This window comes from Borostomias antarcticus (assembly GCF_949987555.1).
Source record: "Borostomias antarcticus genome assembly, chromosome: 13".
Taxonomy (NCBI): domain Eukaryota; kingdom Metazoa; phylum Chordata; class Actinopteri; order Stomiiformes; family Stomiidae; genus Borostomias; species Borostomias antarcticus.
Genome location: NC_140246.1, coordinates 22,602,686 through 22,629,416, shown reverse-complemented (window position 1 = coordinate 22,629,416; position 26,731 = coordinate 22,602,686). Strand labels below are relative to the sequence as shown.

Genomic DNA, 26,731 nt, shown 5'->3' with positions numbered 1-26,731 from the left:
TCAGCGCGTCGCAGCCTCACCTGCTATCCCCTCCTCTTCTAACCAGGAGGTAATGGTGAACTTGTAACCTTCTCTGAGGTGTTCATGAGTGACTGCGTTGAGGGATTATTCCGGCTCTGTTACGTAACTCTCGCCCCCGGACCAAGCACCCTTAATCCCCCGAGACCGGCCGTCGCCACGGCGATATCTCCACTTAGCTCTCTGAACACTTATATAAAAAAAGAGGGATTAAGATTAATTTGGCTAATTTGACTGTTTGTGCCAAATACTGAGGATTAGCCCTGACCCTCATCCAGGGAAAGGAAATTGTGGATCTTAAGACCGGGGTACCACAGAATAAGTTTTCAAGAGTATAAAATGTTTATCTTGAGACCACATTATTCAGGGGAACACTAGAATACTGCAGAAAATCCACAAAGGGCTTAATGGTTAGATGATGTACAGCTTTGGTTGTGTTATATATCACTAAATGTAATTCAAATGTTTTACATTTTAATGTAATAAGCTGTAAAGGTGTCTGGAGACCAACGCTGTAGGCTTCAAACAAAAGTAGCAAAATTGAATATAGTATTCTGTGGATGTTACTTGCATATTTGTACCACCACTCTAGGGTGACTGGACCCACTTGCATTACATCATGGTTTTCCACTCAATGAGCAATTTTCAGCGGTTTAGACTGGAATGTTTTTGAGCTGATAAAAGTTAAAATAGTGAAGGAAAAAAAAAACATTGAATGGGACAAAAAAAATACAACCAGAGTAAAGTTCCAATATGTCATGTCTGTTATTGTAGATGGCCTCATCGCGCGTGGTTGGTCGTCGTGTCCGTGATCGGGAGGGGGCGGGGTCGTGTCTGTGATCCGGAGGGGGCGGGGTCGTGTCTGTGATCGGGAGGGGGCGGGGTCGTGTCTGTGATCGGGAGGGGGCGGGGTCGTGTCTGTGATCCGGAGGGGGCGGGGTCGTGTCTGTGATCGGGAGGGGGCGGGGTCGTGTCTGTGATCCGGAGGGGGCGGGGTCGTGTCTGTGATCCGGAGGGGGCGGGGTCGTGTCTGTGATCGGGAGGGGGCGGGGTCGTGTCTGTGATCCGGAGGGGGCGGGGTCGTGTCTGTGATCCGGAGGGGGCGGGGTCGTGTCTGTGATCCGGAGGGGGCGGGGTCGTGTCTGTGATCGGGAGGGGGCGGGGCGTTCACACCGCGCGCACTATATGTAATGAGAGAGTCGCGAGCGCAGCAGCAGTGACAGCAGGAGCGGACTGGGAGAGTTGGACCTACGCAGCAGAGACACGGAGCAAAGCGCCTGTCCTAAATACTCCCCTACAACCATCGGCGACTTGACTTTTACTTTAAAGTAACAAGAGACGAGAAGGGAGTTGTTGTTTAAGTCACTAAAGATGCAGTCCTTGTACTATCAGTTGCTCAGCGCGCTGTTCGTGTTCAGCTGTCTGCAGATCAACCAGCTGACAGAAGGCTGCTCGTGCGCCCTGACACACCCGCAAGACGCCTTCTGCAGCTCTGACATAGGTGAGTCTGCGTGCTTTACAACCACGTTTATACCACTCTGACATAGGTGAGTCTGCGTGCTTAACAACCACGTTTATACCACCCTGACATAGGTGAGTCTGCGTGCTTAACAACCACGTTTATACCACCCTGACATAGGTGAGTCTGCGTGCTTTACAACCACGTTTATACCACTCTGACATAGGTGAGTCTGCGTGCTTTACAACCACGTTTATACCACCCTGACATAGGTGAGTCTGCGTGCTTAACAACCACGTTTATACCACCCTGACATAGGTGGGTCTGCATGCTTAACAACCACGTTTATACCACTCTGACATAGGTGAGTCTGCGTGCTTAACAACCACGTTTATACCACCCTGACATAGGTGGGTCTGCATGCTTAACAACCACGTTTATACCACCCTGACATAGGTGAGTCTGCGTGCTTAACAACCACGTTTATACCACCCTGACATAGGTGAGTCTGCATGCTTAACAACCACGTTTATACCACCCTGACATAGGTGAGTCTGCGTGCTTAACAACCACGTTTATACCACCCTGACATAGGTGGGTCTGCATGCTTAACAACCACGTTTATACCACCCTGACATATGAGGGTCTGCATGCTTAGTGAAAGTCTCATGGTCTCATCAGACCTCTGTTTCGCAGCCTACATTTGGTCAAAAAGCTTCATTCCAGTGGTGGGCACTTATTTCCCAAGCGCACTATAGTAGCCTATCTATCCGTGCTTCTAAACAGTTTTGGAGATAATTTATTTCATGGTAAACCATCGTAAGACGACCGAGAGTAAATTGAAACGACGCAACTTTTATTAGCCTAATCTGTATACTGGGACAGTGCGTAAACGATTTCCCCCCCAATTTCTGCCAAAGTTATGTCTAGCGCAGTCGGCCAAGTCCGTTTAAAATAGCCCGACACACTCAGTCGCCAGTATCAGATTTAATGTTGACTACAGAGGGTTTATTCTAGGAGAATAGATCAGATATAGTGTACAGTAGGTTTATTCTAGGAACATATATCAGATGTAGTGTCTACAGCGGGTTTATTCTGTATCGGATGTAATGTTGACTCCAGCGGGTTTATTGTGTATCGGATGTAATGTTGACTCCAGCGGGCTGGTTCTGTATCGGATGTAATGTTGACTCCAGCGGGTTTATTCTGTATCGGATGTAATGTTGACTCCAGCGGGCTGGTTCTGTATCGGATGTAATGTTTACTCCAGCGGGCTGGTTCTGTATCGGATGTAATGTTGACTCCAGCGGGCTGGTTCTGTATCGGATGTAATGTTGACTCCAGCGGGTTGGTTCTGTACCGGATGTAATGTTGACTCCAGGGGGCTGGTTCTGTACCGGATGTAATGTTGACTCCAGGGGGCTGGTTCTGTATCGGATGTAATGTTGACTCCAGCGGGCTGGTTCTGTATCGGATGTAATGTTGACTCCAGAGGGTTGGTTCTGTATCGGATGTAATGTTGACTCCAGGGGGCTGGTTCTGTATCGGATGTAATGTTGACTCCAGCGGGTTGGTTCTGTATCGGATGTAATGTTGACTCCAGCGGGTTGGTTCTGTATCGGATGTAATGTTGACTCCAGCGGGCTGGTTCTGTATCGGATGTAATGTTGACTCCAGCGGGTTGGTTCTGTATCGGATGTAATGTTGACTCCAGCGGGTTGGTTCTGTACCGGATGTAATGTTGACTCCAGGGGGCTGGTTCTGTACCGGATGTAATGTTGACTCCAGGGGGTTGGTTCTGTATCGGATGTAATGTTGACTCCAGCGGGCTGGTTCTGTATCGGATGTAATGTTGACTCCAGAGGGTTGGTTCTGTATCGGATGTAATGTTGACTCCAGGGGGCTGGTTCTGTATCGGATGTAATGTTGACTCCAGAGGGTTGGTTCTGTATCGGATGTAATGTTGACTCCAGCGGGTTGGTTCTGTATCGGATGTAATGTTGACTCCAGGGGGCTGGTTCTGTATCGGATGTAATGTTGACTCCAGGGGGCTGGTTCTGTATCGGATGTAATGTTGACTCCAGAGGGCTGGTTCTGTATCGGATGTAATGTTGACTCGAGGGGAATAGATCAGTGCGTCATCGCTCAGAGGAGAGAGGCACGAGGAAGCCGACTCTCCCGAGCACGAGCGAGCGTCTCCATGGAGACCGCTCCCGGAGCATACTGTTTTTCGGTGCCTCCGGTGACCAGACAGACAGACAGACAGACGGGCACACAGACGGGCACACAGACAGACAGGCAGACAGACAGACAGACGGGCACACACACAGGCAGACAGACAGACAGACAGACGGGCACACAGGCAGATAGGCAGACAGACAGACGGGCACACACACAGGCAGACAGGCAGACAGGCAGGCAGACAGGCAGACAGACAGACGGGCACACAGACAGACAGACAGACAGATGTTGTACTGCTGGTCGAATATTGCACCCATGTGTTAAGGCACATTCGGAGCGCATAGCACCGTTCTCGGCTGCTGTCCGGCGATAAGCTGCCCGTCTGTCTTCGTCGGCTCCTATTCAAGAGCCAGAATAGTTTGGTGGTTGTTCTTTTTGAGTAGGCTATACTTGCTATTCTTCTGCACTCAGCTTCAATTGCAAGCCCCCTTTCCTCAGACAACCCAGTTCATTTGTACCCAGGCAGAGAAGCCAGCGGTGCCAACTCATATTGTAGCTACAGTAGCCTACCATACAGGCTGCATGGACATCATCACATCTAGTTACTGATGTAGGTTCAGTGGTGTTGATGCAGGGACTGTTAATGCCTTGCAAAGCTCAGACTGGACCGTCAGCCTCCCCAGCACAGAGAAGGGGAGGGTTTGAGAGCCTTGCTTTACCAAAAGGTACCGCGTTCACTACTCTCCACATAACAGGAGAACACCAATTCAGAGCTGCCGTCTTATCAAGGAATGCCTGTTGGACACCAGCAGATCCACGCTCTGATCTGCTGCTCCTGGAGGAGTGGGGGGTTATTTGCCCAGCCCAGGGTGGGTGTGGTGGGCAGGAGTGGGGGGTTATTTGCCCAGCCCAGGGGGGGTGTGGGGGGCAGGTGTTCAGACAGGTTCACTCAGACGGCTGTGTTGAGGGGAAAGAGCTCAACAGGTTCAGACTGGGGGAAGTGTGGGGGCTGTTTGACTAGTAGTATTCCACTTTGTGGAACGGAACTGCCTGTGTGGTAGTGTGTGTTCGACCGTCTCCGGTCACACACACACACACACACACACACACACACACACACACACACACACACACACACACACACACACACACACACACACACACACAATGCCATCAAATGTCCATTAGAGGGGGTTGAGTGGTCCAATGCCCTCCAGCATAGGAAAAGCAGCTCTGTGGTGGTTTAGCTGTGGACTCAACCATGAGGTCATCGGGCTGTGCTTTTCCTTGGCTCTACTGTACGTGTGAGTGAACCTTCTAGAGAAGGCTGAGAGAGGGGTGACCTTGTCCTCTTTACCACACGGCAGGCTAGATGATTTGAAATGCCAGTTTCTCATTAAGTTGGTATGTTTTAGGTCAACCATTCATTTCTTTTGGGAATGCTTTAGGCCGAGTGACGCGGTCGCGTTGCGTTGTATAAAAATACCACAAACCATCACGATAACAGCCTTCATGTGTCCCGCGTTAGCTCAGCATGTTGGCAAGGAGTGAAGCATGCCTGCGTAGAATCCAGGACTGGCTTCAATGGGGCCACTGATCACTTGGGAGCTCCACAGAATCCCATTCACAAGGTCCTGGCCAGGTCCACAGCACTGGCTGGACAAACGGGGCTTCAGACAGGCCAGAGCCCGCATGGGCCCACTGCTCTGAGCAGGACAGGGACTCAGGATGGACAGTGACAGCAGGAGAGTGGACCAGAGCAGGACAGTGACAGCAGGAGAGTGGACCAGAGCAGGACAGGGACTCAGGATGGACAGTGACAGCAGGAGAGTGGACCAGAGCAGGACAGTGACAGCAGGAGAGTGGACCAGAGCAGGACAGGGACTCAGGATGGACAGTGACAGCAGGAGAGTGGACCAGAGCAGGACAGGGACTCAGGACGGACAGTGACAGCAGGAGAGTGGACCAGAGCAGGACAGGGACTCTCAGGATGGACAGTGACAGCAGGAGAGTGGACCAGAGCAGGACAGGGACTCAGGATGGACAGTGACAGCAGGAGAGTGGACCAGAGCAGGACAGGGACAGCAGGAGAGTGGACCAGAGCAGGACAGGGACTCAGGATGGACAGTGACAGCAGGAGAGTGGACCAGAGCAGGACAGGGACTCAGGATGGACAGTGACAGCAGGAGAGTGGACCAGAGCAGGACAGGGACTCAGGATGGACAGTGACAGCAGGAGAGTGGACCAGAGCAGGACAGGGACTCAGGATGGACAGTGACAGCAGGAGAGTGGACCAGAGCAGGACAGGGACAGCAGGAGAGTGGACCAGAGCAGGACAGGGACAGCAGGAGAGTGGACCAGAGCAGGACAGCTGGTACAGTAGAGTTGCATCTCACTCTATCATTGAACATTGAGCAGTAAGGATGAAAATGATTCAGAAAATGCATCTCTTCAACAGTTTGATGCAGCTATCATCATACAAACATGAGAGCATTTTATTTTATTTTTACAATTGATAACATTTTTAGGCAAGATATTGCACGGTAAATTCCAGAGGTAGGCGCAGTGTTGCTGCAAAGTGCAGTTGGACTTTTTTGGGCATGAACATGGAAGCTTTTGGAAAGTGAAGCAAAACTCTTGTCTCTTGGCAAACTCTGGTTTCATGATTGATATTTAAATGGTAATCCCTTGGAGATGTAGAAAACACATAGATGCTGAAATCTTGTCAAAACAAGGCCTGTCAACAGAGGGACGGCCGTCAGGGCCAGAACACTTCCACGGCTCGCATTGCATCACCTCACTGACCAGTGTTTACAGAAATCTGCCAACCTTTAATAAGCAATAAAGTGACAGAGCAGCTCAGAGACCTCTACTGCCGCATAGAAATATGGACTCCCAGTGGCCATAGCAGGAGGAGCTTGATTAGAGAATGGCCTTGCATAGTACTGACATTTGCATTGTTATCTGAGAGCCTTGGTGATTCCTCAGCTGCCATGTTCAGTGTGTTGGGAGGTTCTGATTTCCAGTGCCAACTTCAAAGGCGACACAGAAGAACATGAATCACCCCTGGTAACGGCTGGGAGGCGGAGTCAGCGTGCTCCTGTTAGTAAAGACTGGGGGGCGGAGTCAGCGTGCTCCTGTTAGTAAAGACTGGGGGGCGGAGTCAGCGTGGTCCTGCTAGTAAAGACTGGGGGGCGGAGTCAGCGTGCTCCTGTTAGTAAAGACTGGGGGGCGGAGTCAGCGTGCTCCTCTTAGTAAAGACTGGGGGGCGGAGTCAGCGTGCTCCTGTTAGTAAAGACTGGGGGGCGGAGTGAGCGTGCTCCTGCCGTTAAAGGAGTAGTAAAGGTAAAAAAAAAAAAATGTTTAGTCCTGTTTTAAGGTTACTTATGATCATATACAATGGTTCATATCAAAACGTTGACAAAACTAGCACTTTTGAGAAAGTTGATAATTGCTCTACCTCCGTTTAGGTCACAATGGATGTGGGTGGGCACCGTGAAAAATCATTCAAAAAACATGTTAAACTCTCGATTTCAAAGACAAGAAGCTCACCGAGGGGGTAATTGGTGTCCGTTTGTGTTCTGACATCAAATTCGCCGCAAAGTATGAATCCTGTAGGGTTTTATTGATCATTTTATGAAATCCATTGACTTGTATTGAAGCGACCGTTGTAGATGTGTAGATCAATCCGCAGAGGGGATTCAGGAAGCGGAACTACTTACGGTAGCTATTGTTATTGTTTATGTTGCTAGGCTACCTAGTTTGCGGAAGTTTACACACGTATGTGCTGCGACTAAATAGTTCTATGCTAAATATTTTAAAAAGCCTTTCCAGATGAACTAGAATCTTACTTTATGGCGAATTATATGTCAGAACACCAACTAACACCTCGGTGAGTTTCTTGTCTTTGAAATTGAGAGTTTAACATGTTTTTTGAATGATTTTTCAAGGTGCCCACCCACATCCATTGTATGACCTAAACGGTAGAGCAATTATCAGACTTTCTCAAAAGTGCTAGTTTTGTCAACGTTTTGATCTGAACCATTGTAAATGATCATAAGTAACCTTAAAACAGGGCTAAACATGCATTTTCCCTTTACTACTCCTTTAAAGACTGAGGGGCGGAGTCAGCGTGCTCCTGCTGTTTCCCTGCCTCCGCTCAGTAACCACAAGCTGCCCACCCTGCCACACTGGGGAACAACAACAACAACAACCCGAGGGTAACTTGTGTGCAGAGGCTGGCAGTGATAGGCTGGCGCAGCGGTAGGAGTTCAACAAGAGGAAGTCTTTTAGACGCTCCCTCAATGAACCCCCTTTCTGTATTTCCAGACAACAGAGTTCAGCCGTTTCCTGCCAGTGCTCCTGCTGTGTACCTGGGCGGCCTCTGGGCTGGTTTTTCTGCTGGGGCTACAGTATGTACAGTATGTAGCTCCGGTTTGCTGGGGACTGAGACAGCCCCCTTCACACTGGGGAAGGAGAGGGCTGTTTTTCCTAAACCTTTTCAAGCCCCAGATTAGTGTCTCAGCCCTGAACTTTGACCCCTGGGGGTTTAGTACCTCCCAGGGGCCGGCGGGAGGTGACAGGAGAAAATCTCTCACCACGCCACACACTGCTTTCATTCAGATTAGATTAGATTAGATTACAGGAGTTTGTGTGTAGTAGGCCTATGCTTATCCTGGGTTTAAGAACCCAAGAGATCAGAAGCTAATCCGGTTCAGTGTGCAGCGTTCTGGTGAACACACGCAAGCCCTGCGTGGCCATGGGGGATGGCCGTCTGATAGGTGTGTGTTGGCAGCCTGGGGGGTCCTCAGGGCAGGGAGGGGTAGGGAGGGGCCCTCAGGGCAGGGAGGGGTAGGGAGGGGCCCTCAGGGCAGGGAGGGGTAGGGAGGGGTCCTCAGGGCAGGGAGGGGTAGGGAGGGGTCCTCAGGGCAGGGAGGGGTAGGGAGGGGCCCTCGGGGCAGGGAGGGGTAGGGAGGGGTCCTCGGGGCAGGGAGGGGTAGGGAGGGGCCCTCGGGGCAGGGAGGGGTAGGGAGGGGTCCTCGGGGCAGGGAGGGGTAGGGAGGGGTCCTCAGGGCAGGGAGGGGTAGGGAGGGGCCCTCAGGGCAGGGAGGGGTAGGGAGGGGTCCTCAGGGCAGGGAGGGGTAGGGAGGGGTCCTCGGGGCAGGGAGGGGCCCTCAGGGCAGGGAGGGGTAGGGAGGGGTCCTCAGGGCAGGGAGGGGTAGGGAGGGGTCCTCAGGGCAGGGAGGGGCCCTCAGGGCAGGGAGGGGTAGGGAGGGGTCCTCAGGGCAGGGAGGGGTAGGGAGGGGTCCTCAGGGCAGGGAGGGGTAGGGAGGGGTCCTCAGGGCAGGGAGGGGTAGGGAGGGGTCCTCGGGGTAGGGAGGGGTAGGGAGGGGTCCTCGGGGTAGGGAGGGGCCCTCAGGGCAGGGAGGGGTAGGGAGGGGCCCTCAGGGCAGGGAGGGGTAGGGAGGGGTCCTCGGGGTAGGGAGGGGCCCTCGGGGTAGGGAGGGGCCCTCAGGGCAGGGAGGGGTAGGGAGGGGTCCTCGGGGTAGGGAGGGGCCCTCAGGGCAGGGAGGGGTAGGGAGGGGTCCTCGGGGTAGGGAGGGGTAGGGAGGGGTCCTCGGGGCAGGGAGGGGTAGGGAGGGGTCCTCAAGGCAGGGAGGGGTAGGGAGGGGTCCTCGGGGTAAGGAGGGGTAGGGAGGGGCCCTCAGGGCAGGGAGGGGTAGGGAGGGGTAGGGAGGGGTAGGGAGGGGTCCTCGGGGCAGGGAGGGGTAGGGAGGGGTCCTCAAGGCAGGGAGGGGTAGGGGGGGGTCCTCGGGGTAGGGAGGGGTAGGGAGGGGCCCTCAGGGCAGGGAGGGGTAGGGAGGGGTCCTCAGGGCAGGGAGGGGTAGGGAGGGGTCCTCAGGGCAGGGAGGGGTAGGGAGGGGTAGGGAGGGGTCCTCAGGGCAGGGAGGGGCCCTCGGGGCAGGGAGGGGCCCTCGGGGCAGGGAGGGGCCCTCAGGGCAGGGAGGGGTCCTCAGGGCAGGGAGGGGTCCTCAGGGCAGGGAGGGGCCCTCAGGGCAGGGAGGGGTCCTCGGGGCAGGGAGGGGCCCTCAGGGCAGGGAGGGGTCCTCAGGGCAGGGAGGGGTAGGGAGGGGCCCTCAGGGCAGGGAGGGGTAGGGAGGGGTCCTCAGGGCAGGGAGGGGTAGGGAGGGGCCCTCAGGGCAGGGAGGGGTCCTCAGGGCAGGGAGGGGTAGGGAGGGGCCCTCAGGGCAGGGAGGGGTAGGGAGGGGTCCTCAGGGCAGGGAGGGGTAGGGAGGGGTCCTCAGGGCAGGGAGGGGTAGGGAGGGGTCCTCAGGGCAGGGAGGGGTAGGGAGGGGCCCTCAGGGCAGGGAGGGGTAGGGAGGGGTCCTCAGGGCAGGGAGGGGTAGGGAGGGGTCCTCAGGGCAGGGAGGGGTAGGGAGGGGTCCTCAGGGTAGGGAGGGGTCCTCAGGGTAGGGAGGGGTCCTCAGGGCAGGGAGGGGCCCTCAGGGCAGGGAGGGGTCCTCAGGGCAGGGAGGGGCCCTCAGGGCAGGGAGGGGCCCTCAGGGCAGGCTCAGTCCCTGGGCGAGGGAGACCTGCTCCTTACCCCACACTCTACTCCTCTGCCAGGGGTGGCGAACTTGTCAGGAATCTAGCTGGGTTCACATAGCCAAGACCGTTTTAAGCAGATTTAGAATATTAGTAGTTTTTGAAATGTCTCTCTGTTCTAAAAACTGGGGTCTTGAAGATTCATCATGTCAAATCTTCAGAAGAGCTACAACTTAAGAACTGAGAAGGGACTTTTAAAAACATACATTCTGCTGTATTCTAACGCTGCTCGAACTCTGCCTGTCTTTCCTTCAAGATCAGATCCTGAGACAGGGTCAGGGTCAGGGTTAGGGCCAGGATCAGGGTTAGGGTTAGGGCCAGGATCAGGGTCAGGGTCAGGGTCAGGGTTAGGGTTAGGGCCAGGATCAGGGTCAGGGTCAGGGTTAGGGTTAGGGCCAGGGTCAGGGTCAGGGTCAGGGTTAGGGTTAGGGTTAGGGTTAGGGTTAGGGTTAGGGCCAGGATCAGGGTCAGGGTCAGGATTAGGGTCTGTCTTGAGGAACTTTAACTCGGAGAAGCTCATCAAAGCAGCTTCATTTGGCGTCGCTGGGCTGGCTGTTAAAATAGGTCAGGGAGTCAAAAGGTGCAAGATTCCACACAAGTGTGTGGTGTTGTGGTGTTGGGCCAGTGAGCGAGGCCCAGTGAGCGAGGCCCAGTGAGGGAGGCCCAGTGAGCGAGGCCCAGTGAGGGAGGCCCAGTGAGCGAGGCCCAGTGAGCGAGGCCCAGTGAGCGAGGCCCAGTGAGCGAGGCCCAGTGAGGGAGGCCCAGTGAGCGGGGCCCAGTGAGGGAGGCCCAGTAAGGGAGGCCCAGTGAGCGAGGCCCAGTGAGCGAGGCCCAGTGAGGGAGGCCCAGTGAGCGAGGCCCAGTGAGGGAGGCCCAGTGAGGGAGGCCCAGTGAGGGAGGCCCAGTGAGGGAGGCCCAGTGAGCGAGGCCCAGTGAGCGAGGCCCAGTGAGGGAGGCCCAGTGAGGGAGGCCCAGTGAGGGAGGCCCAGTGAGGGAGGCCCAGTGAGCGAGGCCCAGTGAGCGAGGCCCAGTGAGCGAGGCCCAGTGAGCGAGGCCCAGTGAGCGAGGCCCAGTGAGGGAGGCCCAGTGAGGGAGGCCCAGTGAGGGAGGCCCAGTGAGGGAGGCCCAGTGAGCGAGGCCCAGTGAGCGAGGCCCAGTGAGGGAGGCCCAGTGAGGGAGGCCCAGTGAGCGAGGCCCAGTGAGGGAGGCCCAGTGAGTGAGGCCCAGTGAGCGAGGCCCAGTGAGTGAGGCTTCCCCTTCTCCTCCCGACCACATGGACACCGCTTCAAACAGCAGAGCTTATTCTATGCAATGAACGGCACTCGCTTTAACATGGAATAGATCCCTCTACGGCCTCGCCACCCAGGACATGGGCTTTCTACCCAGGTGGAATAGATCCCTCTACGGCCTCTCGCCACCCAGGACATGGGCTTTCTACCCAGGTGGAATAGATCCCTCTACGGCCTCTCGCCACCCAGGACATGGGCTTTCTACCCAGGTGGAATAGATCCCTCTATGGCCTCGCCACCCAGGACATGGGCTTTCTATCCAGGTGGAATAGATCCCTCTACGGCCTCGCCACCCAGGACATGGGCTTTCTACCCAGGTGGAATAGATCCCTCTACGGCCTCGCCACCCAGGACATGGGCTTTCTATCCAGGTGGAATAGATCCCTCTACGGCCTCGCCACCCAGGACATGGGCTTTCTACCCAGGTGGAATAGATCCCTCTACGGCCTCGCCACCCAGGACATGGGCTTTCTATCCAGGTGGAATAGATGTGTCAAACTCAAATACACAGTGGGCCAAAATTTAAAACTTGAACAAAGTCGCGGGCCAACATTGAACAAATGAAAATTTTAATATGGACCCAAACAAGTTTTGCTTTAACATTGAATATGCACTTATCACTTTCGCTTTTGGTGCGCATCAATGGTGTGCACTAACATATGTGAATACGCCCTCAGACACAAGTGTTGGTGCTCCATCTGCTCAGTAGAGAAGCTTGTAAAACCCTGACTGTCCTACAGCCAGACAGACAGACAGACAGCCGGCATGCAGACAGACAGCCAGGCAGACAGGCAGGCAGACAGGCCGGCAAGTAGGCAGACAGGATTGAATGAACAGGAACAGAGCAAACACAGCGGCCGGCTAGGTCAACACAGGTGTCTCTATCACAGTGAGACGTTACATAACGTAAAGCTTCTGTTTTCTGCCTTTCTTTTCGCCATTTTTAAGAAGGGGTAACACGGTTACAGTTGTAGTATGAGATTGCTATGACTACTGTCACAGAAGAGAGGGCGTTTCTGGGTCCTGTCTTGATTGACGTGCCAAAACAACAGCAGAGCATTATGGGATTTGTAGTATTAGCGGTGAATGCGCTGTATAATACTGGCGGGCCAGCTCTAGTAGTCATTTGGTATTGCCTCGCGGGCCAAATATAATTACACTGCGGGCCAGAGTTTGACACCCCTGCTCTACAGCCTCGCCACCCAGGACATGGGCTTCCTATCCAGGTGGAATGTAATCAGTCCTCTTTGCTGCTCGGGCCACGCCTCGCCTCCCCTCCCCTCACACCTGGGCCCCGCCTCCCCTCCCTTCACACCTGGGCCTCGCCTCCCCTCCCCTCAGACCTGGGCCACGCCCCCCCTCCCCTCAGACCTGGGCCACGCCTCCCCTCCCCTCACACCTGGGCCACGCCTCCCCTCCCCTCAGACCTGGGCCACCCCTCCCCTCAGACCTGGGCCACCCCTCCCCTCACACCTGGGCCACGGCTCCCCTCACACCTGGGCCGAGCCCCCCCTCCCCTCACACCTGGGCCGAGCCCCCCCTCCCCTCACACCTGGGCCACGCCTCCCCTCCCCTCACACCTGGGCCACGCCTCCCCTCCCCTCACACCTGGGCCACGCCCCCCCTCCCCTCACACCTGGGCCACGGCTCCCCTCCCCTCACACCTGGGCCGAGCCCCCCCTCCCCTCACACCTGGGCCGAGCCCCCCCTCCCCTCACACCTGGGCCACGCCTCCCCTCCCCTCACACCTGGGCCACGCCCCCCCTCCCCTCAGACCTGGGCCACGCCCCCCCTCCCCTCAGCTCCACACACTCAACATCACGTCATTACACACATTCTCATACGCACACACACACACATACACACACACACACACAACATCACGTCATTTACACACATTCTCATACACGCACACACACACATACATACACTCTCTCCCACATACATCGTACACCCTATCTCCAACACACACACACACACACACACACACACACACACACACACTCTCTCTCATACACACACAAACCTTGTGAGGGTGACTTTTCACTTGTCATGCACAGTTGGCTGTAATTCTGATTTATCCCGAGGTCCTCTGCGAGATTCACAAGCCTAAGTCGTACGATACGCTCTGTGAATTACAAGCTCTGTGAATCACAGTCATCATTTGTCACTCCCAAGTGACAGTCAGAGATACTGTGCTGAATTAAATCCCGTTTCCCTGTCACCCCGCTGGCCCTGGTGCTACCCTCACGTCAAGTCCTCTGCAAAGCATCATGTAAACATCAGCAACAGAACACAATCTCCTTGTAATTGCTCTACTTTGTGTTGCATCACAGTCCAATCTGATATATGTGTGAGATTGGAGCTGCTGTGTCTATTCCGGTTGGAGAAGCTGCTGCTGGTCAGGAGGGCATCACATCAGCATTCCAGGGGTAGGAACTGGGTTACATAAACAGCAGCCATTCAGTGGCTCAGAGGTGGGAGTCGGGAGGGAGAAGGGCGGGCCGTACTGAAAGAGAACTCTGTGCTTGCGTGAGCCAAGTCTGAGGGCCCTTCCCTTTGGAGGTCAAAAGGTCACTGTACAGAATGACACAAGCCCACCATCTCAGAAGCAGCTGCGGCTTTTCACACATTCCAAGAAACATCCGGCACCACCCCAATTAGTGGCCCCCGTCCAACCCAGCGGCCATGCCTGTCTCTCTGGGTCCAGCCCAGCGGAGGGCCTGTCTCTCTGGTTCCAGCCCAGTGGAGGGCCTGTCTCTCTGGGTCCAGCCCAGCGGAGGGCCTGGGTGCTGGGGCCTGTCTCTCTGGTTCCAGCCCAGCGGAGTGCCTGGGTGCTGGGGCCTGTCTCTCTGGTTCCAGCCCAGCGGAGGGCCTGTCGCTCTGGTTCCAGCCCAGCGGAGGGCCTGTCTCTCTGGTTCCAGCCCAGCGGAGTGCCTGGGTGCTGGGGCCTGTCGCTCTGGTTCCAGCCCAGCGGAGGGCCTGTCTCTCTGGTTCCAGCCCAGCGGAGGGCCTGTCTCTCTGGTTCCAGCCCAGCGGAGGGCCTGTCTCTCTGGTTCCAGCCCAGCGGAGGGCCTGTCTCTCTGGTTCCAGCCCAGCGGAGGGCCTGTCTCTCTGGTTCCAGCCCAGCGGAGTGCCTGGGTGCTGGGGGCCTGTCTCTCTGGTTCCAGCCCAGCAGAGTGCCTGGGTGCTGGGGCCTGTCTCTCTGGTTCCAGCCCAGCGGAGGGCCTGGGTGTGGGGCCTGTCTCTCTGGTTCCAGCCCAGCGGAGGGCCTGGGTGTGGGGCCTGTCTCTCTGGTTCCAGCCCAGCGGAGTGCCTGGGTGCTGGAGGCCGGCTCTCTTTGGGGACTCACATTAGGCAAACCTGCCACAGGGTCTGAAAGGAAACGGCATGCTCGTTTTGGATGTTCTTTTTTAGGCGAAACCTTTTTCTTGGAAGTGTTCCCTGGTTTCTGAAGCTATGGGAGGAAGTGGGTTTGGTCGGCTCCTGCTGAGAGCTGCGTCAGACTGAGGAGGGATCAGACTGAGGAGAGATCAGACTGAGGAGAGATCAGACTGAGGAGGGATCAGACTGAGGAGAGATCAGACTGAGGAGAGATCAGTAGATGTTCATATCTCCATATCCATATGACAAACATACTCCAGGAGCTTGCTCGATCGTCTCGTTGAGAGGGGTCAGGGAAGAATTTTTACAGCTCATTTTTCTGGCCCCTGGGTGAAACTGTTTTTTTGCTTCCCTCTGGAATATGTAGGGGTGGGACCTATGCTCACCCCCCCATTGCTGGTCCAGTATGAAGCTGTCATGGCCGGTGACTCACCTGGGAACTCTGCCATCCATTCAGCGGTCCGGCCGGGGAAAACCACACGGCCACCATGATGTCACCTCAGCTGCAGTTTTAGAAGCACTTTCTCTGTCCCTCTCTGTCTCTCTCTGTCCCTCCCCTGTCTCTCTCTGTCCCTCTGTCCCTCCCGGTCCCCCCCTGTCTCTCTGTCCCTCCCTGTCCCTCCCTGTCCCTCTGTCCCCCCCTGTCCCTCTCTGTCCCCCTCTGTCCCCCTCTGTCCCCCTCTGTCCCCCTCTGTCCCCCTCTGTCCCCACTGACCCTCCCTGACCCTCCCTGTCCCTCTCTGTCCCTCTCTGTCCCCCCCTGTCCCTCCTCTGTCCCTCCCTGTCCCTCTCTGTCCCTCCCTGTCCTGCGCTGGTGAGACGAGATGAACACACAGGCTGTGCGGATGATTCCTGCGTGGTGATTGGAGGAATGAGAGGTTTTTTTCTCCCGGCTCGGGGAATGTGCGCCTCAGAGGAATGTGGGAAGGAAATAGCAGGGGGGGAACCATAACAAACATGGCTGTCTGTAGTTATGTCTGCCAGGAACAGGTGAACTTCACAGCAGACTGCACCCGCATGGGGGGGGAGGTTCAGAGCGCTGATACCAGTGTTCAGGGGGGAGGTTCAGAGCGCTGATACCAGTGTTCAGGGGGGAGGTTCAGAGGGCTGATACCAGTGTTCAGGGGGGAGGTTCAGAGCGCTGATACCAGTGTTCAGGGGGGAGGTTCAGAGCGCTGATACCAGTGTTCAGGGGGGAGGTTCAGAGCGCTGATACCAGTGTTCAGGGGGGAGGTTCAGAGCGCTGATACCAGTGTTCAGGGGGGAGGTTCAGAGCGCTGATACCAGTGTTCAGGGGGGAGGTTCAGAGCGCTGATACCAGTGTTCAGGGGGGAGGTTCAGAGCGCTGATACCAGTGTTCAGGGGGGAGGTTCAGAGCGCTGATACCAGTGTTCAGGGGGGAGGTTCAGAGCGCTGATACCAGTGTTCAGGGGGGAGGTTCAGAGTGCTGATACCAGTGTTCAGGGGGGAGGTTCAGAGCGCTGATACCAGTGTTCAGGGGGGAGGTTCAGAGCGCTGATACCAGTGTTCAGGGGGGAGGTTCAGAGGGCTGATACCAGTGTTCAGGGGGGAGGTTCAGAGCGCTGATACCAGTGTTCAGGGGAGGCCTAAATGAGGGTTCGCACTTCGCTCATAAACTGATCCCTTTTTGAAGTAGGCGCACTCACTCCGAAAGCAGTGAAAGCAAACAAAATGGGTTCCTCCCCCATAAGCATTCACCTAGCCCGTATTGACCTGAGGCCCACGGCCTGCTGATAGGATCTGCTCCTCCCTGCTCCTCAGCATCGCTGGAAGCTTCCAGAAACGGGAGACGCATGGTTTCACCAGATTGAAGGTTACTGAAGGCAAAACAAACCTTCCTTTTCATTGTCCAGAAAGTCCTACAGTCTCAAACTCTATGGTCTTATACTCTTCCACTGGCCGGGTCTCTGAGAGAGAGCAGTGAGGAGGGCCTCTCTGAGAGAAGGCAGTGAGGAGGGCCATGCTGGATTCTCTGAGAGAGGGCAGCGAGGAGGGCCATGCTGGATTCTCTGAGAGAGAGCAGCGAGGAGGGCCATGCTGGTCTCTCTGAGAGAGAGCAGCGAGGAGGGTCTCTCTGAGAGAGGGCAGTGAGGAGGGCCATGCTGGTCTCTCTGAGAGAGAGAGAGAGAGCAGCGAGGAGGGCCATGCATGCTTGCTTCAACCTGGCAGACTGGGAGTGGACAGGACAGCGGCCACTAAAGGCTAAAACAGTCTGTCTGGAGAATCTCGATGCTTGATAATGAATCTCAATGCTTGATAATGAATCTCGATGCTTGATAATGAATCTCGATGCTTGATAATGAATCTCGATGCTTGATAATGAATCTCGAGGCTTGATAATGAATCTCGATGCTTGATAATGAATCTCGATGCCTGATAATGTAGCTGTTTTCCGTTGTGTTGTGTCTTCTGTCACAGTGATCCGTGCCAAAGTGGTCGGCAAGAAGCTTCTGAAGGACGGGCCTTATGGCACCATGCGCTACACAGTGAAGATGATGAAGGTGAGACTGCTGCACCAAACGCCACGAGACACAGTCTGCCTCCCACTCACACGACTCAGACACAGTCTGCCTCCCACTCACATGACTGAGACAGTCTGCCTCCCACTCACATGACTGAGACAGTCTGCCTCCCACTCACATGACTGAGACAGTCTGCCTCACACTCACATGACTGAGACAGTCTGCCTCCCACTCACATGACTGAGACAGTCTGCCTCCCACTCACACGACTGAGACAGTCTGCCTCCCACTCACATGACTGAGACAGTCTGCCTCCCACTCACATGACTGAGACAGTCTGCCTCCCACTCACATGACTGACACAGTCTGCCTCCCACTCACATGACTGAGACAGTCTGCCTCACACTCAGATGACTGAGACAGTCTGCCTCACACTCAGATGACTGACACAGTCTGCCTCACACTCAGATGACTGACACAGTCTGCCTCACACTCAGATGACTGACACAGTCTGCCTCACACTCAGATGACTGAGACAGTCTGCCTCACACTCAGATGACTGACACAGTCTGCCTCACACTCAGATGACTGACACAGTCTGCCTCACACTCAGATGACTGAGACAGTCTGCATCACACTCAGATGACTGAGACAGTCTGCATCACACTCAGATGACTGAGACAGTCTGCCTCCCACTCACATGACTGAGACAGTCTGCCTCACACTCAGATGACTGACACAGTCTGCCTCACACTCAGATGACTGACACAGTCTGCCTCACACTCAGATGACTGAGACATCACCATCACACTCACATGACTGAGACATCACCATCACTGATAATGAGCCAGACAGGATGTCAGAGTGCGTTCTCTACACGGTTACAGAGGGACCTTTTCTTATGGAATCTTGCAAATACCTCAAAGACCGTGACTGGAAAACAAACTGCCAAGACAGCCGCCAAGGCCCTGGGATCACCAAGACTATCACAGGCATGAGAAGATACAGAACAGGGCAGGTCCTGGGATCACCAAGAGATCACAGGCATGAGAAGATACAGAACAGGGCAGGTCCTGGGATCACCAAGACTATCACAGGCATGAGAAGATACAGAACAGGGCAGGTCCTGGGATCACCAAGAGAATCACAGGCATGAGAAGATACAGAACAGGGCAGGTCCTGGGATCACCAAGAGAATCACAGGCATGAGAAGATACAGAACAGGGCAGGCCCTGGGATCACCAAGAGATCACAGGCATGAGAAGATACAGAACAGGGCAGGTCCTGGGATCACCAAGACTATCACAGGCATGAGAAGATACAGAACAGGGCAGGTCCTGGGATCACCAAGAGAATCACAGGCATGAGAAGATACAGAACAGGGCAGGTCCTGGGATCACCAAGAGATCACAGGCATGAGAAGATACAGAACAGGGCAGGTCCTGGGATCACCAAGAGATCACAGGCATGAGAAGATACAGAACAGGGCAGGCCCTGGGATCACCAAGAGATCACAGGCATGAGAAGATACAGAACAGGGCAGGTCCTGGGATCACCAAGAGATCACAGGCATGAGAAGATACAGAACAGGGCAAATACCTCAGCTGTGTAAAAGCATGAGTGAATGGTTACACTGGGCAATAACATCTTGGACGCCATTATGGCTGCATCCTTCCAATAACCAGCATAACATTGACGTTGCGGAAGCTCACGCTCGGAAATGGTTTTGGGCATCGTTCCTCCATTAACCCCTGGCCTGCGGCAGTATCGTCTGATCCAGTTTAATCTGGTCAAACACGCCTTTGTTCAGCCATGAGGAGAAATCCAATATGGCCGTGGCCTCCCTGTGAAGCGCTGTACTCTTTATCATGAGGACTGCCCCAACAAAGACCTTCCCTCCTCAACTCCCAGGCTGACTCCTGTGAGAGGAACTCTTTGGTTTTTCTCCCAGAAAGCCCTAGTTTTCCTCCCAGTGGCTAGCCTTCATGCTTGTTCTTTGTTGAACATGGCATCTAAACAGGGATTTAGTCTCAATGGGCCATTGAGAGAACCTTGTTCACCGCCCTCAGAGTCACACAGGCAGCATTATGTAATGCAATAAGGTTATTTTTAATTTGGATACGATACAAATCTGCCTCCTTGTCCTCAGTGAGTACCGTGTAAGAAATGTCATCTGATGAGGCAGTTAACTGGTGGAATTGCAGATAGCATTTCAGAAAGTGATGTGAACAGCTTCTTCACTCCTGTTCAGTCAGACATGAGATGTGAACAGCTTCTTCACTCCTGTTCAGTCAGAGATGAGATGTACGCCCTGTTTTTGACGACTGTAACACACTGCTGTCTCTGCTCCGTCTTGTAGATGTACAAAGGATTCAACAAAGTGCCACACGTTCACCACATCTACACGGACGCCTCCGAGAGCTTGTGTGGCGTCAAGTTTGACATCAACAAATACCAGTATCTGATCACAGGTAAACTGTCCCCACACTGACACTGACAACCACACCAAACTCCTCAAATAGGATTTTAACATCAGTCTTGATTAAATGGAGTTTACATTTGTCATAATGGCAAATGTACTTTGTGTCCTGTCACATTCAGACTAATGATTGATGTGGTACATGCTGTGTTCTGTACACCAAATGAGATGGATGTGAGTTGAATGCAGCCGGTCTGGGAAGTGAGCTGGTTCTCATGCTTCCTGCCCTGACTCCCTCCCGGCAACGCCCCCGGCAACGCCACCAGTCACAAAGCCCGGGTTGCTAACAGCAGCCTCAGTCTGTTAGGCTTAGATGCAAGACCCCATCCTCCCCGAGGACTCCTGGACTGCTCTGTGACACAGACCTTATTCTTTCTCACTATTTATAACCTAGCGTTTGCTACTGTGCAACAAGGAGAGGCGGGGGGGCACCTTTCAGGATCGGCCCCTCCCCCTTTCAGGATCGGCCCCTCCCCCTTTCGGACCAGAAACAGCAGAATGAGCTCCTTGTAATTGACCGTTTCGGAGGCTGGTCTGGCTCTTGCTGGCAGGAGCGTTTCTGAGCGGCAGTTTGGAGTCAGAGAGCCGGTCGCTGTCCGGCCGCCACCACGCCCCCTAAACACGCCCCTGTAAACACGCCCCCGCCACCACGCCCCCGTAAACACGCCCCTGTAAACACGCCCCCGCCACCACGCCCCCGTAAACACGCCCCCGTAAACACGCCCCGCCGTGTCACGCGCCCGGAGGGAATCACCAGGGAACACAGTGTGTGTGTGTGTGTGTGTGTGTGTTTACTGTGGAGGGGCAGCGGTGACATCATGGTCACGTGGCTGAGGTCGGGGGGTGGTCTATAATAAGGCCGGGGGCGGCGGTTTAAGGACTCCGTTACATTGAGGCCAAATACGGCCTGAGATCACCGCCGCACGCCGCCTTTCATCAGGCCCCGCTTAGCTTTAGAGAAAGATGCCATGCACTCCACACACACACACACACCTACACACACGCACACACACACACACACACCTACACACACGCACACACCTACACACACACACACACCTACACACACACACACACACACACACACACCTACACACACACACACGCACACACACACACCTACACACACACACACACACACACACACACACACCTACACACACACACACACACACACAGCCTAACGCAGTACAGAGAGAGGGTCTGGGAGGGTGTGTGAGCGGAGAGAGGGTCTTGAAGGGTGTGTGAGGGTCTGGGAGGGTGTGTGAGCAGAGAGAGGGTGTGTGAGGGTCTGGGAGGGTGTTTGAGGGTCTGGGAGGGTGTGTGAGGGTCTGGGAGGGTGTGTAAGGGTGTGTGAGGGTCTGGGAGGGTGTGTGAGGGTCTGGGAGGGTGTGTGAGCTGGGTTTCGGGGACATGTCAGTACCAGAGCGCTGTGTTCATCGCCTGCGTGACGGCCGTTCCAGAGGTGGCGGTCCTGACATCGCCGCTAAGCTGTCAACGGCCACAGCCTAAAATAACGGTTTGATGACCTTTAGACATTCAGAAATAGGGGTGTTGGTTTAATATAGGTTTACTGTTCTAGATTGAGTTACCCCAGTTGAATAGCTTGGACTCTTGACTGGTGTACTTTCCCATATCCCCCTCACAAGCCACAGCAGTCGTCCAGCCATCCTTGCTCATACGAGACCTGTAACCAGCCCCCTCTTCTGCCCCCCCCCAGGGCGCGTGTACGACGGGAAGGTCTACACCGGCCTGTAACCACCCCCCCTCTTCTGCCCCCCCCCAGGGCGCGTGTACGACGGGAAGGTCTACACCGGCCTGTGCAACTTCAACCAGCAGTGGGAGCGCCTGTCCCTGGCCCAGAAGAAGGGCCTGAACCAGCGCTACCAGCTGGGCTGCAGCTGCAGGGTGAGTGGCCAGCCCTGCGCCCCCGGGGACCACGCGCCAGCCGGGGAGCGGGGGAGAGGCCGGGGCAGTGGCCGGGGCAAGGGCAGAGGCGTCCACAAAGACCTGCTGAAACACACACTCCTGCTCTGAGTAACCAGCCTCCCTGGACCCAGAATAAGGCTCCCAAACAGGCAGGAACAAGGCACTTCATAACCTCTCACTACAGTTTATACTGATTATTACACTTCATAACCTCTCACTATATACAGGTCATGTTCTCTTGTAGAGAGTAGGGGGCAGAGTTATGTATTCACTTGGAAATAACTACTGCCTTGCATTTGTATGGTTCACTTCAAATATATTTAATGGTATGTCTAAGGTTAATTCATGTTGATGGGCTGTGAGCCACGATTAATTCTTGCCCAAAAAAATGAAGCTACTTCCACGACGCTGAAACTGTACTTTGCCCATAATTTTTCTGGCATAATGTAAGGATGACCATCGACAAACAGGGTCATTCAAAGAGCAGACTGAGTACCTGTTGAAAGCCACTGTGTTTAAATGGACAAAGAGACACTACATTCCTGCGAAGTCTTACACATAGGGTATGTTTGTGCTTTCCAAAAGATGTCCTTATGGTCGGGACATGGCTTTCAAGTCCTGATGGTGGCTGAAGGGTTTTATGTATAGTTTAGTAATTGAACTTTAATTGCACTTCTCGCAGTGAACCAGGGAAGGTTCGCCCACCATGTTCTCCTCGTTGTGGATGATGTAAACCAGCGAATGCAGCAGAGAGACGGAGAGGGGCCGCGAGACAGGATTTATGAGGATCTTTGGGAGTTATTAAGTAACTTAACTATAATGGAATCACTTTTCATGTCTTTCCAAGCCCTGCCTTCCCAGCGTTTGCAGAGCCCTCATGCATGGCCTGCTCCTGCGTAGGAAGTCTACACCCTCATAAACATGCCTGCGCTGTACGGCCCAGACATGTGGCCAGGCCATCAGACCCATCGCTAGTCTGAGTAGACTGCCAGGCCATCAGGCCCATCGCTTGTCTGAGTAGACTGCCAGGATTAGGGTTAGGGCCCATCGCTCGTCTCAGTAGACTGCCAGGCCGTCAGGCCCATTGCTAGTCTGAGTAGACTGCCAGGCCATCAGGCCCATCGCTAGTCTGAGTAGACTGCCAGGCCATCAGGCCCATCGCTAGTCTGAGTAGTCTGCCAGAGCGCGTAGCCCGTCCCAGGGATGACCAACATCTCTAGATTTTTACCCAAACCGACCAAGGATGAGGATTCAAGGAAATGAAGATGCAAAATGTTTGAAGTTAGTTCTGAATGTTTGAAGTTAGTTCTGAGGACTGTAAGAAAAACATCCAAAAAGTCTCAATTTTAACGTCCCGATCTCCATATCATATTTCCTAGAAGCGGTCAGAGTGTGTGTACCTCAGACACCACACTTCACTGGCACTTTAGACAAACCATAAAACACACTTTTCTCTGATCTGCATTCGTCTGCAAGTCAGACAAAAACACCTCCTCCATACACCCCAGACAAAAACACCTCCATACACCCCAGACAAAAACACCTCCTCCATACACCCCAGACATGAACACCTCCTCCATACACCCCAGACAAGAACACCTCCTCCATACACCCCAGACAAAAACACCTCCTCCATACACCCCAGACAAAAACACCTCCATACACCCCAGACAAAAACACCTCCTCCATACACCCCAGACATGAACACCTCCTCCATACACCCCAGACAAGAACACCTCCTCCATACACCCCAGACAAAAACACCTCCTCCATACACCCCAGACAAAAACACCTCCTCCATACACCCCAGACAAAAACACCTCCTCCATACACCCCAGACAAAAACACCTCCAAGCTAGGGAGCTTAATTCCTTTTGTGTTTTGTGTGCATTCTCCATCACCTTTGGAGGCACAAAAAGATGCATGAAAGATGCCATTAGATTTTGAATTCTAATTATATCTACATATCTACAGTCTTCACTTCAGTGGATGTATATAGAGTAGACGAATTAGCCTCAATTTCATCAAGAATTCCGTCAACTTGCCTCTCTGGTCCCTGTATTTAAAACCTGTTGAATGGAATCACTCCCCCTCCCTCCTGATCACCTGCTGCTCTCTCATGGACCAGACTGCTTCAGTTCTGCCTTGGCCTTTGTTCACGGACACGAGATCATAGACTCAGACTCTCTGTGCTCAAAATAATACATTTAATATCCCAAAAAAGAAAAGTCATGAATCAAATTGGCCCGAGCAGGTGGTTATTTAAACACAGAGAGCCTATGTGTGCGTTCTCAGATTATTACAGGTTTCTCTTGCTTCCCAGCTCCATCCTTAGCTCCGCCTCTCTCTCTGTCTGTAGATTAAGCCCTGCCACTACCTGCCCTGCTTTGTGACCTCAAAGAACGAGTGCCTGTGGACGGACATGTTGTCCCACTTCGGTTACCCCGGCTACCAGTCGCGCCACTACGCCTGCGTGCAGCAGAAGGAGGGGTACTGCAGCTGGTACCGGGGCTCGACCGGCCGCGACAAGACCACCATCAACGCTACAGATCCATGAGCAGTATCACCACGCCCACTGCATCACTCTCCTTCTCCCTCTCTCCCATGATCCTCTCCTCCTCCTCCTCCTCCCCTCCACAGCCCACTGCATCACTCTCCTGCTCCCTCTCTCCCATGATCCTCCCCTCCTCCTCCCTTCCACTGCCATCACTCCTGCTCCCTCTCTCCCATGATCCTCTCCTCCTCCTCCCCTCCACAGCCCACTGCCATCACTCCTTCTCTCTCTCTCCCATGATCCTCTCCTCCTCCTCCTCTCCAGACCCTCCTCCTCAGAGCCCCCCCCCCCCCACAGGACTCTTAAAACTAAAAGTACTGACCCTCCCTCCCTGAGAGAACTCTAAAGAACAATGGCCGCCTGTCTCATAGCACTTGTGATGCGTGTAGAAACACTACGCACCTTCTTTGTGTTCATGCTGTCGCCCACTTATTTTTGCTACACAACTAAATTATACCTAATTCTGGAATGTTCTTTAGAGTGAGCTTTGATTCAGGATGCAATAAACATGGCCCTGTAAAGCAGAGCCCTTTTAAACAACAAGACATACACTATAATAGTGGGCTATTGCTTAAAATCTCAATACATGATTTTTTTTTTTCTCAAGCAATACAATATTTGCAATATTTAAACTTTTGTCACAAGTACTAGGACTGTGCCAAGACGAGGTATGAACTCAGAAAGCTTCAGTCACACAATGTTACTATCCGTATTTAATAACAGTTTTGATTTGCATTAAAGTGTATGTCTATCACAGTTTCCACTGTAACATGTCTATTTATGGATAATCTCTGCTTCCCTGACTTGTTTGCATTGTAAAGGTCATTTTTGGCTTTGCTAAATCACACTCAATAGTGTATTGAGCAATACATTGATCAGAGAAAGAATCTATCACGTTTTATCCCCTAAAAATCACTAAAATGACTCTTACAGCACAAGCACATGGAATACCTAATCGTTTGCAGAGATTTGGATCTGTTTTATTTTATTTTCGCTGTATACAACATAAGCTACAAAACAATGAGCTCTTCACTCGAATGAAACCTCTGTATAACATGTATTTATCTGTTCAGTAAATCACACAACAATCCTACTATCTGCCAAAAAATCTCTATATATAACCTGAGTATCAGAGTATCCGTCCAGAGCTGTCTGACCATCACGCCCTGTCCGGCCACACAGGAGGAGCAGAGTCCCGCCTTGTGATGCTAAGCGTTGGTGTGATGTTAGTTGTGTGTTGGGTGGAGCAGCAGACCTGTAGTGATGATGTTAGTTGTGTGTCGGGTGGAGCAGCAGACCTGTAGTGATGATGTTAGTTGTGTGTTGGGTGGAGCAGCAGACCTGTAGTGATGATGGTAGTTGTGTGTTGGGTGGAGCAGCAGACCTGTAGTGATGATGTTAGTTGTGTGTTGGGTGGAGCAGCAGACCTGTAGTGATGATGTTAGTTGTGTGTTGGGTGGAGCAGCAGACCTGTAGTGATGATGTTAGTTGTGTGTTGGGTGGAGCAGCAGACCTGTAGTGATGATGTTAGTTGTGTGTTGGGTGGAGCAGCAGACCTGTAGTGATGATGGTAGTTGTGTGTTGGGTGGAGCAGCAGACCTGTAGTGATGATGTTAGTTGTGTGTTGGGTGGAGCAGCAGACCTGTAGTGATGATGGTACTTCTCTAGACCCCCCTGTCTTCATCATCCTCCCTCAGAGCTTAAGCAGAGGTTTCACACAATAAAGTGAACACGTGTTCTAAGTGTATATTCCATTATGTTCTATGTAACTGTTTCAGATGAACAAATGAAAGTAATTTTTTTTCAATAATTATTGTCACTAAATTCTTCTACTTGTGTTTCCATCTGACTGTTCCAGTACAGTATCTTCAGTCCATTCCATTCAGAGACAGAGATGCCTCGTCGGGGGGTCGGGGGGGGGGGGCAGTCTAGGAGCAGAGGGGTTGGTGGGGGCTATGGTCAGGCTTGGAGCACAAGGGGATGGGGCGCGGCTGTGGTCACTCTTGGACCAGAGGGGGGGGGCTATGGTCAGGCTTGGAGCACAAGGGGATGGGGCGCGGCTGTGGTCACTCTTGGACCAGAGGGGTTGGGGGGGGGGGGCTATGGTCAGGCTTGGAGCAGAGGGGTTGGGGGGGGGGGCTATGGTCAGTCTTGGAGCAGAGGGGTTGGGGGGGGGGGGGGGGGCTATGGTCAGTCTTGGACCAGAGGGGTTGGGGGGGGGGCAGCTGTGGTCAGTCTTGGACCACAGGGGTTGGGGGGGGGGGGGGGGCTATGGTCAGTCTTGGACCAGAGGGGTTGGTGGGGGCTATGGTCAGTCTTGGACCACAGGGGTTGGGGGGGGGGGGGGGG

General features: G+C 53.8%; 2 protein-coding genes across 2 annotated transcripts in view; one reads left to right on the top strand and one right to left on the bottom strand.

Annotated features, from left to right (window-relative positions):
* syn3 (synapsin III) overlaps window positions 1–26,731 on the bottom strand; it is a gene marked incomplete at both ends in the record, with an annotated part of 186,109 nt that overhangs the window by 60,274 nt on the left and 99,104 nt on the right.
* Window positions 1,390–24,385, top strand: LOC311316848 (metalloproteinase inhibitor 3; the record flags this gene model as incomplete). Its single annotated transcript, XM_084447782.1, has 5 exons — window positions 1,390–1,519; window positions 17,377–17,459; window positions 19,780–19,891; window positions 21,686–21,807; window positions 24,188–24,385. 5 exons carry the CDS (start codon window positions 1,390–1,392, stop codon window positions 24,383–24,385), a joined length of 645 nt encoding a protein of 214 aa, XP_084303908.1.